General features: G+C 41.9%; 1 protein-coding gene and 1 pseudogene across 5 annotated transcripts in view; both read left to right on the top strand.

The window, feature by feature from the left end:
• The window catches only part of RNF144B (ring finger protein 144B), a 174,353-nt gene that overhangs the window by 148,396 nt on the left and 7,052 nt on the right, over window positions 1–18,905 (top strand). For all 4 annotated transcript variants that reach the window (XM_032425016.1, XM_032425019.1, XM_032425018.1 and 1 more), the window contains 2 exons: window positions 13,281–13,485; window positions 15,519–15,663. In XM_032425016.1, the coding sequence (XP_032280907.1) occupies window positions 13,281–13,485; window positions 15,519–15,663 (350 nt within the window). The remainder of the gene's footprint in view (window positions 1–13,280; window positions 13,486–15,518; window positions 15,664–18,905) is intronic.
• LOC116645053 lies at window positions 4,081–6,704 on the top strand (annotated as a pseudogene). The gene has a single exon (XR_004301882.1). The product of XR_004301882.1 is annotated as a 60S ribosomal protein L32-like (transcript).

Genomic DNA, 18,905 nt, shown 5'->3' on the forward strand with positions numbered 1-18,905 from the left:
GGATAAGCAGCCTCCCCATTGAGCAGGGAGCCTGATGTGGGGCTCGATCCAAGGATCCCAGGACCCCAAGATCATGACCTGAGCCGAAGGCAGATGCTTAACCAAGTGAGCCACCCAGGGCACCCCTGCCAAGAGAGTATTTTATGTGGAACTGTTTAGAATGGAATCTTGGAATGCTTTAAATACTAATGTTGTGAATGAGCTAAATGACTTAACTGGTGGAAAGTAAAACTCACTGGCGGGACTCTCAGCTAGAGTTGTAGAGATTGTCGTGGCTCTGGAAAAATGTAGAATCAGATCAGTGGCAGCCCTGTATCCGAATTCCAAAAATTTTCATTAGTTTTGCCCAATTCTTATTGCCTACCAAGTTCTCAGTTTTTAGTTGTCATCCGTGTTTTAATTGTCCTCTGCTTTATGTTACGTATATGGTTAGCTTGCCTTTTATAGCTTTGTTTTCATCTAAGTCTTCATGGGGAAAAATATTTCGAATAGGAATGAGCCTAAATCATCACTGTTTACATAAAGTGGAGAAACGGCATTTGGCATCGATTGGTTATTCTATGAATCCACTCTCCTTCCATCTGTGACTTTCCGTTGGCTACTACCCTGTTTGTGGCTTTCCTTTTCTGTGTCAGGCTTCCAATATTAACAAAGAAAAGAGAATACTAAGTTTGGCATGTGTTAGTGATCGCTGCTGTGCTTTCTGCTGGTTCTCAAAGCACATGATGCCTGATGATTAATGTTAGAATTTTGCTTGTCTCTTGAATCTGCTTGCCCAGAATCTACTTTTTCAAAACAGTTTGGGTTTTTTTGGTTATTTTTGTTTTTGAAAATTGGGTCAAGATTTTCCATCTCTACTCCTTAAGCACTTTTCCTATTTTTTTGTGACCCTGTTTTACTTATTATAGTTGCAAACTGCTTCCATGTCTTGGTAGGTTAACATGTCTGTTCTTGGATATTTGTATTATCATATAGCAGCTGGAAACTCCTACAAATGGTTCAAGTGTCATAGTGTTCTCCTTGGAAAAGAAGTGAAGTAAAATAGGAATTTATTTTCCTGTTATCTGTTAATCCTACTGCATTCGCTCACGTCTTCAGTATCTACTTTTTTGTGGACTGACTATCTATTGTGTGCAAGGTGCATTTCTAGACTCTGCTGTAAGCCGCGGCTTCATCTTTCCCTGAAAGCTGTCTGTTGTCAGCGTTTGTCCCAGCCTCCTTCCACTGTGAGTCTCAACATTTATGATACGGCTCTTTGAGTTTCATCTCGCGCCTTTATCTGTCCTTGGGGAAATGCTCCCTGCCCCTCTTTTGTGTCCGATCATTGAAGGTTTTATCTCACCAGAGCTCCATGTGTGGCTATTTGGTTTCTTTTGGTGTTTTTCTTTTTAGGGCTGTGGGATACTTTAACGACCGGTCAGTTTGGTTTGATTTTTTAACACCTCCCCACCTCTCATTAGGTATCTTCCTTTTCATAGCTTCTGATCACAAGCACATTCTTAGTGTGTGTGTGTGTGTGTGTGTGTGTGTGTGTGAGTGAGTGTGTGAGCTTGTGCCTGTTCTCTTTTTGAGCCTGCTTTTCTGGTGTTTTGTGGTAAATGTGTGACTAAGTCTAGGGTTTGCTTATGAAGCTGTTCTGTGCTTCTGGGCACTAACACTTTCTCCTCAGCTTCCTACTTCCTCTCCTTCACCATCAACTCTTTCTTGTGGGTCAGTTCTAAAAATCTAAAACAGTACCCTCTAGACATTTCAGCTAAAAAACGAACGTATCTGCAAGAAAAGACATTTATCATGAGTAGGGTGACATTTCTAAAGGGGACCCAAATGAGAGGCACAGTGTGAAGTGTTTGCCTCTCCCTGTGTGCACTTCATTTCCTCATCTATAAAAGGGGGATAATAATGGAAGGCTTATGCTAGGGCTGTCGTAAAGAGTGAGTTAATATTGTGTGTCTGTCACCGTGCGCACTCAATAAATTACTGTCATTATTGTGTTGTTGTTTTGTTGTTTCACTACCACTACCCCATCTTATCTTTATCCCAGTTTTCTAAACTAAATGAAGAAGGCATCTTCTAGTATCCAGATCATACCTCGACTGAGTGTATAACACAATAATACCACTTTTGTTCCCTTTTCATCTTAATCCGTATCTTTTTCAGCATGTTTCTACCCTTATTGTCCTAGATTCTAAAGTGTTGTATGGCACCCTGGTAAGAAAGCGAATTCCTTATACCACCGGCTATATCCGGTTCCTTCATGCTCTTACTCAAAGCATAAATCCACCTTCTCTGACTACCTCCAAGGAGATCATGACTTGCTGACCTGGAACATTCAAAGTGGCTGCTTTAAAGAGAAAAGGTTCCCGTGCTGATAGTGGAAATGGAAATCTATTTAATAACATGATTATGTTTTTACATAGAGAATGGTATTCTAGGAGAAAAAACAGCCCATTCCCAGCATATACTCACTAACCATAAGTAAAGCAAACTCCTAACTTCTGTGGGTTTTAACATACCAGCGTTAGACTAGATAAACTCAGACGTTTCCAGGTTTGAAATTCTGTGCTTCTCCTCAGCAATCTTGACAGCATCCCCTTGCCTCATGGCCACATCTGTTTGAGTTTATTTACTATGGCAGATGTTAATTCTGATCAGTATAGTTTAATTGCATTTTAACTATTTACAGAAGACCTTTGTTCTTTGAGATATCAGAAAGCAAATTAACTTTGGCATAATTAAAAATGCAGCGGGTCATAAAAGTTAAAACAGTTTGTTTTATTTTAGCTGATAATTAGCTTGGATGTATCATGTTTCCCACAATAAGAAATCGTGGGCTATCTTTTTTGGCACAGTTTCATGGTGGAAGAAAACCCACTCGTGTTCGTTAAGAGACTTTACAACAGAATAAAAAGCAAACTCTGCATACCTAATGCTGATAGTTTCAGTTGGGGAAACCAAGGGTCTTTTTTTTTAAAGATTTTATTTATTTATTTGACAGAGAGAGACACAGTGAGAGAGGGAACACAACCAGGGGGAGTGGGAGAGGGAGAAGCAGGCTTTCCGCTAAGCAGGGAGCCCGATGCGGGGCTCGATCCCAGGACCCTGAGACCATGACCTGAGTCGAAGGCAGACGCTTAACAACTGAGCCATCCAGGCACCCCGAAACCAAGGGTCTTGAGATCAGTTTTTGAAAACTGAAGGCAATCACTGGGGTCAGACATGGCCCTTAGGTCTCTTGGCAGTTTTATTTTCTCAGAATGTTTCTATTTCTCAATAATTGTCAGGATACAGAAGTAGAAATAGCTTTAAATAGCATTTCCTGCCTTGCATAATTTATATGAACAAGCAGTCTTAGATCAGTCATGGAGCTTTACTCCAGTAATCAGTTTTAATTTTCATAAGTAAATTCTGGTTGAAGTTTGTGAATTTGTCTGTCTCTGATGTAAGTCCATTACATTTAATCACTGCTAAATCATGTTCATGTCAAAGTGCAGGGGGCACCACTGGGAATGATTTACACCGGCCCCTGGTTTCTCTTTTTCTAGATTCCCGAACTTAGACCCATCTCAGAGCTACATGAAGCTTTCATCACTGCTGATGTAGGAGAAATTAGTTGAATATGCATGAGTTCATTTTCTTCCAACTTTGGAATAGAAATTTGAAGGAGGAAGAAACTAAACCTTAAACTTTTGGGATAGGGGCGCCTGGGTGGCTCAGTTGGTTAAGCGACTGCCTTCGGCTCAGGTCATGATCCTAGAGTCCCAGGATCGAGTCCTGCATCGGCGGGGAGTCTGCTTCTCCCTTGACCCTCCCCCCTCTCATGCTGTCTCTCAAATAAATAAATAAATAAATAAATAAATAAATAAAATCTTAAAAAAAAAAAACTTTTGGGATAATTGTGCATTTTGTTTATCTACCTAAAAACTCTGTTTCCGAGGCCAAGAGCCAGGAGTTAGAATTGAATTCACAATAATAGTAATAAAAAGTGTACTTTTTTTTAACCTGTACCTGTATAGGGTTAATGCAAAATTTTTAAAACACTTTTTATTACTATACAGCCCCCCCCCCCCGCCCCGCCCGTCTTCTGACTCCTCTCAGTTCATTGGGGTGGAGTCAAGAGTGAGGGGAGGAAGCCCTTGTTCATGGACAGCAGTTTGGCTTCCACCTGGTGTCCATCGGTTGGTTCTTCTTTGGTTTAGTTTAGGACTGCTAATATCTGATGCCCCTTCAGTGTTTTTTCCTTTTCTGGTAATCTGGCCTCTAGGTTCCATTCGTGGTACATCCTGTTACCTGACAGAAATAAAGCAAAATTGTGCTCTTAATGGCATATTGAAATTTTAGTAATTCTTAAATAAAATGACTCTTTTAGCTTCTATGGACATTGACTTGGAGCTGTTCTTCTAGGAGCTGGGCTGACGAGCAATCTGAAGAGCAGATGTTGTGCTCTTCAGTGTAATCTGGCTAGACTTGTGTGTGTGAATCCCTGTTCTGTTGGGAGGTGCTCTTCTCCAAGAGACTCCAAGATGCCCTATACAAAAATCTCCCTGTTCCTGTTGTTTCTGTTTCTGTTCTCAGGAAATATCTGAATGCAGGGTTGAGCAATATAGAACCCTGCTGTGTATGCCGCCATTATCTTTTATTACCATTGTCTATTGATCTGATACCATTTCTTACACTTCTGTTATGTTGCTTCTTCATTTATTCAACAAATACTACATTCCAGGAAGCTTTCTAGATCAGTGCTTGTTGACTTGAGATGACTGCAACCAACTGCATCTTTACTAGGAAATCTTGACTGTTTCACCTTCAAAGTATGCTCCAAATTGTCAGTACTTTCACTGCTAACATCTAATCCAGTGTATCATCTTAGATTAGATCACTGTAATATCTGTGTTGCCACTTTGTTCCACCACCATCCATTCTCCCTACAGTAGCCAGAGTCATCTTCTAAGAACGGTGATCATTTCACGGCTCTCCCCTAATCAAGAAGGCACTCCCCTGTCTTCCTCGGTGCTGCCCGCGGAGGTGGCAGCCATCTCCTATTCGGCATCATGGCTGCCCTCAGACCTCTGGTGAAGCCCAAGATTGTTAAAAAGAGGACCAAGAAGTTCATCTGGCACCAGTCAGACCAATATGTCAAAATTAAGTGCAACTGTTGGAAACCCAGAGGCATAGACAGTAGGGTGCACAGAAGAATCAAGGGCTGGATCTTGATGCCCAACATTGGTTATGGGAGCAACAAGAAAACAAAGCACAAGCTGTCCAGTGGCTTTCAGAAGTTCCTAGTCTACAACGTCAAGAGCTTGAAGAGCTGCTGATGTGCAACAAATCTTACTGTGCAGAGATTGCTCAAAATGTCTCCTCTAAGAACCTCAAAGCCATTGTGGAAAGAGCAGTCCAGCTGGCCTTCAGGGTCAACAATCCCAATGCTAGGCTGCATAGTGAAGAAAATGAATAGACAGCTTATGTGTACACTGTATTTGTGTTAATAAAACTACCAAAAAAAAAAAAAAAAAAAAAAGGCATCCCCCACCAGTGGCTTCTCATCATGCTTAGGCCTTATCATCATCATCTGTGATCAGGCCCTTGATGACTATTCCCACATTATGTCCTATGACTCTTCTCTGCTCACTTAGCTCCTTGTAAAATTTCATGTATAAATGCCTTATTACATGTATAAATCTCTTCCTTTGCATCATTTGGATATAAGTTGGAAATCTTTCAGATCAAAATTGGATTGGCTGCTTATTCATGGTTTTAACCTATCGACTTAAATGTGTTTTTTAAAAATGGACAGCTATAAATAACTCTCAGAAGCAGAAGTAATGTTTGCTCAGTGTCATCTGGTTCTCTCACAAATGTAACAGCTCCAGAGGCTTATCTCCAGCAATTCTAACCAAATTAATAGTTACCCAGTTGAAAAAGCAGAAAAGTGTGCTTTTGAGTAGACAGGTCTCTGTCATGAATCAAAAATAAAGAAGGCAGAGGAAGAAAACACATCATTTAAGTATTTTTTGTCCTTTCAGGCCCAGAGGCACCAATATACCTTTTCTTCTCATTCAAAAATGTCCTTCATGAATTTCTATACTTCTATGGAAATGTGCTTGTGTGTGCTGTTTGACTGCAAGGGATGAATCTCTTTAAGCCTATCTCCATCTCCAGTTAGAGAAATTGAGTCACTACTCTTTTGAATGTTCTGTTAACTCCTTGTTAACTTACTCAGCTCCTTATGGTAATATAGAAATATAAAGCTGAGGGGACTGTCAGGAATTTGGCTAGATTTGTCTTTTTGCCCCCGAGTAGTTATTTACTCTGCTCTTAATGGTTTATCAGGAAGACAATAGCACACCTCCTTTGGCAAGTATCTTTTACATAACCAGAACAGTATTTCAAAGCTGTAGGATAAGGTCAAGTACTTGTGTAAAGAATATCTGTGCCCCAAAACAAACATTACATAAACATGTGATATTGTATTCCTACTGTGGGTGCTTCCTGTGTTGAGGGACAATTCTCTAAGCTTTAATCACGTCAGATTCTAACTAGCCGTGCTTTTTTATTTAAATTCTTTAAAAGAGTGGCTGATGATCCAGCAATTGCACTATGAAGTATTTTCCCAAAGGATACAAAAAAATAGACTTGAAGGGACACATGCACCCTGAGGTTTATAGCAGCATTATCAACAATAACCAAGTTATGGGAAGAGCCCAAATGTCCATTCACAGATGAATGGATAAAGAAGATGTGGTGTATATGTACAATGGAGTATTACTCCACCACAAAAAAGAACCATTTACAACAACATGGGTGGAGCTAGACAGTATTATGCTAAGCAAAATAAGTCAGAAAAAGACAAATACCTATGCTTTCACTAATATGTGGAATTTAAGAAACAAAACAGATGAACAGGGGGAGAAAAAAGAGGCAAACCAGGAAACAGACTCTTAACTACAGGGTTAATGGAGGGTTACTGGAGGGGAAACGGACGTTGGGATGGATTAAATGGGTGATGGGGACTAGGGAGGGCACTTGTTAGGATGAGCACTGAGTGTTGTATGTAAGTGATGAATCACTAAATTCTACACCTCCAAGTAAATATTACAATGTACGTTAACTAACTGGAATTTAAATAAATAAATAAATTTAAATAAATTTTATTTTATTTAAATAAAATAAATAACTTAAAAACAAATAAATAAAAGGGTGGCTGAAGGGGGGCTCTCTTTGAGAGAAGTAATTGGTTTAAATTAGTAGATATCTGTCCTCTGTTTTCTCCCGTGATCCTCTGTATAGCCGAAGGAACTGCCACTGTTGTAGTTTCAATTTCTCTTCTTGTGCCAAGTTCTGTTCTTTGGTTGCCCACTCTGTGCCCCCCACTTGATGGTGTTGAAGTAGGGTTTATATATTTAAGTACTTGCTGTCAATTTGTTCAGTGATATGTTGGTAAGCAGATTTGGGGGGGAGTGGGGAGGCTCTGATTTATAGTGTTTGCCAATTTCCGTGGTGTAAATACTCCCATCATGGCTGATTTCTCAAGTGGGCAGTTCATGTGATGTCACTGAATACAAAGTTGAGAGAAGATGGAGTAGGTTCTTAACTGCAGGCAAGACCCCACTTTAGGAGGCAACTGCTAATGTTCTTGCTCGGTGTCTTCTTAAATACAGAGTCTTTATTCCAATATCTGGAAGGAGACTGTTCTTTCCCTTTTATACCTTACACACTGGCTGCCTACAGAGTTGCTATTCCAGGGACTGTTTTTTTGTTTTTTTTAATCTCTGTTTATGTGGTGCTTTAGCTCTCTCGAACTTAATCTCTTTGTGTTTTATCTCAGCATGTGCCATCTGCTTTGTACTGTGATTAGGAACGACCAGTTTTACTTCCTGAGTTTAGAGCTGATTAAAAGGGAAAACTTCATTATGGAAGAAAAGCATTAATATATTTCTGTATTAAAAAAACTTTCTGTATATTAAACATTCCTTACCTCCACCCCTAAAAGCTGCTCACAGATAATAATAATTTCATTTATGTTATCTTGTGGGGTGCTCTGTCAGTTATTACATTCTTGGTTTGTTTTTTTTTTTTTACATTTTATTTTAAACATCTCTTATCCTTTTCACACTGAGATTTCTGAGAAGCAAACCTCTATTTTCATCTCTGTAAGCCCAGGGTCTCTAAAAAGTCCCTGAAATTGATCATTTGTTGAATGAACAATGAGTAATAGCCATTTGCCTAAGTTTTCAGGTACATCATCACAAGAAGTCAAGCCTAAAGAAGTTTGGAATAGTCCAAATTAAAGCAAGATTGAGACTTAGTCATGGCTTGGGTTCTGTAAACAAGTAAACACCGGAGAAATCCAGGACTGAATCTTAGACACCATCCACTGATGGAACCAAAGGAAGCAGTATTGATGTGAAAGGAGAAGGAAGGTTGTGGGAAGAAAATAGAGAGGCTGGTGCCTTATGGAAGAGAGCTACAAGAGTATCAGATAGAAGATGGAATGAGAAACATTTGCTGGATATGAGTAGAGGGATGGCAGTTTTAACTTTCAGAGAGTAGTTTATTAATGAGCTGGGAATAAAAACTTTAGAGACTTAAGGAGGATATGAGGGGATTGGAATGAGAATCAGTGAATGTGGATCACTCATCCAAGGACTGACATGAGACAGGAAGGTGAAATGGATGTTAGGTACAGGGAGACAGTAAGCTGGGCTCTAGCAAGGGTAATTATTATCCATTTTAATATTAGAGATTTTTTTTCATTGTCACCCTTATAAGTGACGCTTCCATAAAGGAGGTTAATTTTGAAAGTGCTATATGTAAATTTCCATGTTTTGTCAAGCTGGTGTCTTTCCAAATGTAGAGAGCCTAATTGAGGTGGGTGGAGATTTAAAGTCTAATAATGATCGTAACATACTTTCAACCCCAGGACTGGTATTGGATGATTTTAGTGTGCCATGTACATCTGTTGATGAGAGTCCTAGAGGAGAATGGAAAATAAATTCCAGTGCAAGGCAATTCAAGATGGTATTAGTAGTGGATGTATTGTAAGTCAATTGTTAGCAGAGGAGTATATCTAGCTTTTGCAAAAACCAAGAATGACTGCTTTAAATCAACAGGAAGCATCCCATCACTGTGTCAGGTATATTGGAGCACACAAATAAAATAAGTAGCCCTTGCCTACAATCTAAAGAGAGAAAGGTCATCTCCATGAAGTGACTAGAGCACAGCAATGAACAAGATACAGATTCTGTGACACCAAAATTAAGACAAGTATGTAGTAGGTACTTTAAAGAAGGTCCTTTAAGAATGCATAGGCTATAACTCGGTTACAGATGAAAGGATTTTTAGGGTAAGGAAAAGCATAGAATGAGAATTGTATATATGGAGAAGAATGTGAAACAGAGGGGAAATTTGAATATAGAAAGTAGATGATTTTCCAGAAGACAGCTTAGATCCAGAATTATTAGTCTGCCATTCATATACCAGATTGATAGTAGCCTTTTATTTTTTAAATTTTTAAAAAGATTTATTTATTTATTTTAAAGATTTTATTTATTTGAGAGAGAGAGTGAGAGCGAGAGGGAGAAGCAGACTCCTCGCTGAGCAGTAGGCCAGATGTGGGGCTCAATCCCAGGACCCTGAAATCATGACCTGAGCCTAAGGCAGATTGCTTAATGGACTCAGCCACCCAGGCACCCTTATTTATTTATTTTAGAGAGAGTGTGCAAGCACAGGGGGCAGTGGGGGTGGGATGCAGGGGGAAGGGGCGGAGAGGGAGAGAGAGAGAATCTTGAGCAGACTCCCCACTGAGCGCAGAGCCTGAAGCCGGGCTCGATCTCCTAACCCTGAGATCATGACCTGAGCCCAAACCAAGAGTCAGACGCCCAACAGACTGAGCCACCCAGGTGCCCTTGATAGTGGCCTTTTAAAACTAGCTTTAAAAAATTATAGAAATAGTATTTGCTCCTGTTTCTTTTTAAATTCAAGTTTAGGGGCACCTGAGTGGCTCAGTTGGTTAAGTGGCTGCTTTTGGCTCAGATCATGATCTCAGGGTCCTGGGATTGAGTCCTGTGTTGGGCTCCTTGCTCAGTGGGGGGTCTGCTTCTCCCTCTTCCTCTGCCCCCTCAACTCACGCTCTCTCTCTGTCTCAAATAAATAAAATACATAAAATATTTTTAAAAAATTAATTCAAGTTTAGTATTAAAGTAAATCTTTGCCTCCTCTCCCAACCCCTGACCTTTACTCAAGGATAACTGTTTTTATGCTTCTTAGATATTCTGAAAATGTTAAAACATATTTCTATATATATATATTCTTATAAACATGGTTCATTTATACTCTTCCTCAATCCGCATTTTTGAATTGGCAGTATAACTTTGGGATCTTTCCATATCTTCACGTTGATTCACCTTATTTTAGAGCTACATAGTGTTCAACTATATGGATGTACCTTATTTGTCTACTAACCTACACAAAAACCTTATGGGTCTGGCGTAGTGTCTTAATTTTTTTAAAAAGGTTAATAAATAATAAAAATAAATTTTTATTATGGTAGATAAGGTTTTCTACAGGACAATATGTGTAGTATATATTTTATTTCTATTTGCATACACATTTCCATGTGCCTCACCTATAACCTCGGGTTGGAAAAGACTTTAAAACTACGTGCCGCAGGGGAAGAACAGTCCTTGTCTGACCTGGGCATTTGCTCACTGTTGCTAGAGGTAACCTTATGGGTTGAGATGCTTTCATCTGCAAGGAACAGAATGCCGGACTTAGAAGTGCCTTAACCAGTGAAGGCGCTGAATTACCTCGCACACAGGAAATCCAGAGGTAGGCTGTTGCAGGTGTGGTCGACGTAGCGGCTCAACTTCTCCAACTCATGTAATTATCCCCTCAGAGTTCCCAGAGTTGTCTTGGCTCAGGCATCACAGCTTCCCACGGCTGTGTTCAAAGGCACACAGACTGAAGGGAGATTCTTGCCTAAGGATCCGGAAGAAATCTAGTCCCAGAAGCCCCTTGACGGACCTCCCCTCACCTCCCTTTGGCCAGAACCAGGTCACATGACCACACCGGGGCTGCACGGAAGGCTGAGAGCGCAATGCGGTGTTCCGTGTCCATGAACATGAGCGTTCTCAGCGAGGTGGAGTGGAAGGAGTTGGGACAGACGGCCCCTGGATAATGCAGAGGTGGCTTGAGTAGCCGATACCTTTTTTTGGATAGAGTTAAAATCCATCTCCTGGAAACTCCACTTTGGATGTTGGTTAAGCTCTCTAAGCTATTCCTAAAGAACAAGACTTCTAACGAAATAAGTAGAAAGCTGTAATGTCTCCCTTTTGCCCCTTCCACCACCCTCCTTCGCATGATCATTCCTGTACTGTCAAAGTGGAGAAAAATACAGAGCATCGCTGTTTTCTGTGGCTCAGACTCTTCCCTTGCTTTTTGATTGGACTGTGTATCAGCTGCTTTGATTCCTAAGGTTTTTGTTGTTGTTGTTTTTTTATGGGAATTCATCAAAATTTGTAACTGCTCCCGTATTTATTGTTTCTGCTTTTATTGTGGCAATCAAGATACATGAAATAATAAGTTGGTAGAAACAAACAGGTCAGAATTTCTACCAAATAATTTGGATTAGAATTATGAGGACAAGTTGTATCCTTGTATCTTTTTAGGGTGATCCGCAGGGATGCTACAAATTTAACTATAATATGTGTCTTTCCTTTCCTTTCTCTTCTGTATTGTCAGTCTTTTAAAAGACCCGTGATTTAGAATGGGTGGTTAAGTAGGTAGGTGATGTGGGTATCCTTAGCTCTAATTTATATACCAGACTTCATTTCTCTGGACTTAGTGTTTGTGAAGCAGTTATAAGAGTTTGGAAAAAAAGTATCAATGGTGTGGAAATAAAAGGTCAGGACCTTGGAGCATAGGTCTATGTCACTGTCCCCTTGACTTTCTAACTAGCCTGTCCCAAACTTTCAGGGATTTCTTTCAAGGGCCCATCTCTCTTGGGGTCTGAGCACCTTTGAATCATAGGCTTCCCTTTTCTGATTTTATCTGGCTCATCATTCTCCAACCCCTATTCCCCAGAATCATTAGATAAGAAAATATGTGTAAGGATGCTCTTTTTGAATGAAAACCTATAATAAGCATGGATCCGATTGTTGCCTTTTCTAGATGAGAGATTAATGGAGACAGTGTTTGCTGGAACATTTTGGACTTATTTCCCCTGATACTGAATTTGTAAAATTATTACCTTTAAAACTAAGCTCATACTTAATGCCTTCATTTCCTTTGCGCACCACTCTTTGGGTCTGTTTCCCTCCTGTGTGGAAATTTCCAAGAATCATAAGCCTTAGGAGGTTTAAAACTGGAATCTCATTGGTTTAAAATTTGCAAAATACATTGGTTCAGAGAAAAAAGGGCTACTCTACTCAAATAACATCATTTTCACATGATATATTCCCTTAAAGGTCACATTATAAGACAAGAATGTGAGGTCTGTTATTGAATAGAAAAATGGAAAACTGCACAAGATTTGTAAACATTTGAATAGAATGACAGTCGGCTTACCCCCATATTCTTTCCTACAGGCCACCTGGATGTGGCTGGTGTAGTGTATAACTGACTATCATTTTATGGTTTGTGAAACCTTTTGATTTTAGAGCATGTGAGTCTTTTACAAGTGTCTCTAACATATGGTAGGACAACGGAATATCCAAATTGACAGCCAAGCCAATCTGACTTCTTGGCTAAGCCACACCAGGCACTGTTTGGTCCCTAAACTATTTGATTTCTTTCTTGTTCTTTCAGTTCCCTCTAAAAAATAGTAAGAAACCTCACTACTTATTTCTCAGTCCCGGAAAGGACAAAATCCTTTTTTAATTTCTTTTTTCCTTTTGCTTCAGTAGGACCTTCAGGTCCAATTTTCCTCCAAGACAGTGCCCCAAATAATTGTAGCAGGGACTTGAGATTTTTGCCTACTTTGAGTGCTGAAAGGCGAGAAGTATTCCAAAAGAATTGCCAAGTTTGGTTAGTGAGAACACTCCCTGTCTGTTCATAAGGGCAGTGGTGGCCTCTTCCACTAGCACCTACTTTGAGAAACATGGCAGGGCTGAGTGACCTTGAAGGTTTGGGTCCATTATGAAGACCAAGAGTAGAAATCACTGCCCTCAGTGGTACTAACCTTCCATAAATTTTAGCCTATAAAAGAGAAGAACGGAGCGGAGAAAGCCTGGGCCTGTATGAAAGACACACAGACCGTCCCATTTTCTTTGTTTGCGCTTTAGAAGTTCACCTGGACCCCTACCGAACATGGTGCCCCGTGGCCGACTGTCAAACGGTGTGCCCTGTTGCCTCCAGTGACCCGGGACAGCCTGTGCAGGTGGAGTGCCCCTCCTGTCACCTGAAGTTCTGCTCCTGTTGCAAGGATGCTTGGCACGCAGAAGTCTCCTGCAGAGATGGTCAGCCCATCGTCCTGCCAACAGAGCACGGGTAAGAAAGGAAGCCGTCTTTGGGATTAGTCACCGGTTTTCTCCGAAAGCCCAAATAGGTCGCCTGGAGAAGGAGTTCTCTTGTGATGGAATTTAGAGATTAGTTATTTCCCTGGGGAACTTCCCTGAGACGTGGCTCCGAATTGGGAAGTTGCTAACAAAGAGTAACTGACAGAGCCTTTCTAAGGGACTTTTAGGTACTGACCCCTGGACAATCTCCCTGAGACCGCTGAAATTAGGGTTTGTATACATTTTGATTCCTCTTCAGGTAGGGGGAGGCACACGGGCCACTGGTTTTCAATAGCAAGGCATGGCTTGTCCACAGCCTTTTGCTTAGGAAGCATGAGCACCTGCTATGGATTTACCTCGTTCTTCCTGCTTGCAAAGCGGTGCGGCAGTTATTTTGTGACCCGACCATGTGGCAGCCTGTGAGGCGTGCCGGTCCCGTCAGGGAGAGCACCACAGTGGGAACAGCAGCCCTTCAGGGCAGCGCAGTGCTCGGTGCACAGGCCACATCTCTCAGGACTTGGTGCCTAGGAGATGGTGCCAAGGCTCAGACTCTGTTACAGCGAGAAGCAATTAAGTCGGTACCTTTCAGTACAGAGGGATTTTATGGCAGCAGAAAGGCCCAGAGCGAGAGACTTTTGTGCTCGATCCCTTGCTTTGCTCGAGGCTCTGGCTCTGGTGCCTGAGCAAGAGCGGAGGTGCCGCTGTTGCGGTCCAGTTGGCTGACTCAGCCCGCACCCTCAGGGTGCGTAGGACCATTCTTCAGGAATAGTAGCACTACCTGGCTAGGATAGTGTGCTCCAATCTTGGACCAAACCAACCAAGAGGAAAAATAGATCTAGTGCACATGGCAGGCACGCGTCTTCTTAGCCAGGACCCTCTGCACATGGCAGTGAGGTGTGTGGGTGTCATGGGACAATGTGAAGATCCCAGAGGAGAGGGAGGTGGAGTTCTTTTTTTATTTTTATTTTTTAAGATTTTATTTATTTAAGAGAGAGAGAGAATGAAAGGGGGGAGGGTCAGAGGGAGAAGCAGACTCCCCACTGAGCAGAGAGCCAATTCGGGGCTCGATCCTGGGACTCCGGGATCATGACCTGAGCTGAAGGCAGACGCCCAACTGACTGAGCCACCCAGGCGCCCCGAGAGGTTGAGTTCTGACATTGTCGCTTGGTATCTGTGGGACCTCATGGAAGTCACTCAGCCTCTATGAGTCTGTTTCTCTATTTGAAAAAAAAAAAAAGGCGGTGGTGGGGAAGAGAATTAAGATAGTAAGTGTCCCACTGCTCTAATAAGGTTATTGTGAGTACCAAATCCAATCCTGGATCCGACAACACTTTGTGAACTTGATGGCTCTGTGTGCTGGGGGCTGGTTTTGATGAACGGTACCTAACGTGCAATGTAGCGCTGTGGCCCCCCTAACCTTCCCACCCCAATGTGTTCCACGTATTTTCCATGTCCCCTAAGGCTGTGAGCCTGTGCTGACCTATTCATCTGTCTGGAGCAGGTCTCTTTAATGAGACTGGGCATTTATTTTCAAATATTGATTATCGCCTCCCCCGACCTCTTCCATTTATTTATCGGAACAGATCACCAGAAAGAGTTATCTATGCTGTGTCAGATCCAGAGCTAGTTTTTCTGTTGTGTAGCAGAATGCTTGTGTTTTTGATTTAGACAGTGTGTGCTCAGGGAATGAAATACTAATTTGGCAAAATAATAAATTAAGTCAGGTGTGGAAAATACAATTATATCATCACTCCAAGCCAAAGGTAAATAAATTAAGGTTCTTTTTTTGTTTTGAGTTATCCGAACAACTAATAATCTGTGTCTCTCCTATTTTTACCCCCACCCTCTTCCATGGAAGTGAATTAATCAGGAGCCCTAGGAATTCAGTTGGTGACCATAAAGTTAACTGTTGAATTAATTACACTCCGCCCACTCTTCCCCAGCCCTGGTTAGTGTACACCCTTGTGGTTCTAGCAGCATTCTTGATCCCCCCCCCCCATAATTTCTCACCCATTTTGTGTCTAGGGCCCTCTTTGGGACAGATGCAGAAGCCCCCATTAAGCAGTGCCCTGTTTGTCGGGTTTACATCGAACGCAACGAAGGCTGTGCTCAGATGATGTGCAAGAATTGCAAACACACGTTTTGCTGGTATTGTCTCCAGAACCTGGACGTAAGTTCCACTTGGAAGCGTCTTCTCCTGTGGTCTTTTTCTCCATCGTATCTGTGCAACCGTCAGGATCCTACAGGCTTTCCTTTTAAAATCTTGAGCCTACATTTGTCCTGCAAAAGAAGGTTATTTTTCTTAAGGATACTTTCTGAGCCTGCTACTTTATTTTTATTTATTTATTTATTTATTTATTTATTTATTTATTTATTAAAAGATTTTATTTATCTATTTGAGAGATAGAGCACACAAGCAGGGGGAGGGGCAGGCGGAGAGGGAGAAGCAGCCTCCCCGTGGAGCAGGGAGCCCGATGCAGGGCTCAATCCCAGGATCCCGGGATCATGACCTGAGCCGAAGGCAGATGCCCAACCAACTGAGCCACCCAGGCACCCCGAACCTGCTACTTTAGATGTCTAGCAAATGTCGCTTTGAGTCCCTTAGCTGTGTCAGCTTAGCTGTGAAGGCAGGCTTTTGTTTTAGGGACGTTCCCTGCTTTGGGGGGCAGTGTCTCCTTTTATCATGTAAAGAACTGTCAGTGTATTCATTTATTTTGCTGCTGTAACAAATCACCACAAACGAAGTGGCCTAAAACAGCACAAATTTATTGTCTTTAGTTCTGTCCTCTGGCAATCTGACGTGTGTCTCACTGGGTTAAAATCCAGGTGTCCTCAGGGCTGCATTCTTTTCTGGATTCCAGGGGAGAATCCGTTTCTTTGCTTTTTCTAGCCTTTAGAAGCTGCCTGCCTTCGTTGGTGTGTGGTCCCTTTCTCCATCTTTGGAGCTAGCCACATCACGTCTCTCTGACCCCTTCTTCCATTGTCACGGCTCCCTCTGACCACAGCTGGGAAGCTGCTCTGCTCTAAGGGTGAGCTGATTAAATTGGCCACATCTGGATGATACAGTGATTAGATTGGCCACATCTGGATGATATAGGCTGTTCTCCATCTCAGGCTCTTACTTTAAGCACACTTGTAAAGTCCCTTTTGCCATGTAATCACCATATTTTCTGCCTACCATAATTTGGTTCTCTTCCTCTTTTTGAATTTAAAGAAGAAAGCCACTCAAATCAATGGGATGTCTTAAATAACCACTTCATTCATTGGCACAACAGTGGTATTGCTCTCATTTGGTTAGGGATCCATGCCCAGATAAAGGGGTCTGCCCCAGTGATTCTTTCCCCTCACCATTCGTGAAACACGTCTTGCCCAGTTCAGGTGCAGCTCATTCAGTCCCGTGCCGAGGCCCATGGTAACCTCAGAGGTAAAAGGTGGTGTGAAGGACTGATGAACAGATCTTCCTTCAGTTCTGGTGTTTCTGCTAGCATGTGTGCTACCCCAAATAGGAATAGATAGTCCCTATTTTGGCAATCTGGACTCATGAAATATGTCCGTATCAGTGTGAGCCCCCCATCATGGTGAGGTGGACATTCTTTTCTCAATTTTTCTTTCTTTCTTTCTTTTTTTTTTTTTTTTTTTTACAAGACTTATTTATTTTAGAGAGAGAATGAGAGCAAGTCAGCGCAAGTCAAGTCCGGGGGAAGGGTAGAAGGAGAGAATCTCAAGCAGACTCCATACTGAGCATGGAGCCCGAGGTGGAGCTCGGTCACACGACCCTGAGGTCACAGCCTGAGCCGAAATCAAGAGTCGGACGCCCAACCGACTGAGCCATCCAGGCGCCCCACTCAACTTTTCATTTCAATTGCTTGGTTTGCTTCAATTTGATGAGCAGCTCTGGTGATGCTTTTGTATCACACAGTCAGTGAGTCGGTGTGCGGTTAATACGGGATGCATGCTGGTCACCACATGCCTGATTTTTAACTGAAAATTAGCTAAGTTGTTTTAGATGACATCTGTGAGGAAGAATTTTAAACAGCCTGATCTCAGTATTTCAAGCAGTGCTATAAATTGGGGGAAAGAAAACTGAATTTTAGACTGTGGAAGCTCGGCAGCTCAGGTTGAAAGAAGAAAAACACTTCTTTTTATTTTTATTTTTTAATACTATTTATCATAACCCCTTGAATTACAAGTATGTGTGATATTTGAGACCCATTATGATTCCAAACGTGTGGTACTCTGGGCGAGGTTTTCATTGATTGCACACCCCCTGTGTTTTTACAAAGGAAAGAAATCTTTTCTATTTGCCTTCAGGTTTAACCAGAACATTAATTGGGTTCATATCCACAAGGAAGCTGAGCCCATGAGGTTCTTTTTAAGAGGCAAGAGTGTAAGGGAATAAAGATGTGTGCCAGATCTCCCCATCCTTTGGCTGCAATATGTTTGGGGTATGGTGTTGCAAAGAACACACTGTTCTGTTACTTGGACTGTTCCGGTGCTCGAGTTGAAATGGTACAGATGTTAAAAGGCTGGATACACAGACTTCAAATACTGAAGCATCTTTTTCTGGTCATTGTTTTCTGAGATCTCATTTTCTCAGTTTTCGCCAGGGGCACTGGCTTGTTGGTAATGATGTTTTTCTCTTGACAAGTGTTCTGTGTCAGATGGTGGTGGTGATCTTTGTTTATAGGAAAGTTTCAGAGCATGGGTCTGGGAGCAGAATGATTGTCCAAGAGCCAAGCCCGAGACGGATGCCCAAACGGAGTGATTTTTGAGTTTTGCTGGGGTGTCGAATTTGCTCCTGCCTTGGTCCTCATCCCTGCTGGTTCAGAGGATGAAGTGTTCTTAATCTGCTTTGGGGACCTCAGAGACTTGTCCCCTTCCATTATCTCTTCTCTCTCCTGTGCCTTCAATTTCCATTAACATCTCCATGTGCTCAGTGTGTCCCATTTAAAAACGAGTCACACTTTTCTCAAGCCTACATGTCTCCCTTACTACCATTCTCTCTCTCTCCTTCTCTTAGAAGCCAAGCCTCAAAACAGCATAATCACCTCTTGTTGTTGATACTTACCTCCAGTCTTTGAAGTGCGCTCAGCTGGCCACATCGTCACAGCCTTGACTGTGTTTTTCCAAGGCTTTGAGTGCTGTCTTTTGGGTAAAATCCAGTGGATGTTTCAGTCCTCCTCTTAGCTAGATTCTCCCCTGCCTTTGATGTCTTGACCACCTCTGTTTCAGTGATGGCATCTCTTCTGCTTTCCTTCCACCTTTCTGGCCACTTCTGTTTCCTTTCCAGGTGCCTCCTTGACTCATGCTTTTTTCTTTTTTCTTTTTTTTAGAGTTAGATAGCAAGAACAGGGAGGGGCAGAGGAGGAGGGAGAGAGAGACTCTTAAGCAGGCTCTGCACTGGGCGTGGGG

Source organism: Phoca vitulina, unplaced genomic scaffold (assembly GCF_004348235.1).
Source record: "Phoca vitulina isolate PV1807 unplaced genomic scaffold, GSC_HSeal_1.0 scaffold31, whole genome shotgun sequence".
In the NCBI taxonomy this organism is placed as follows: Eukaryota; Metazoa; Chordata; class Mammalia; order Carnivora; family Phocidae; genus Phoca; species Phoca vitulina.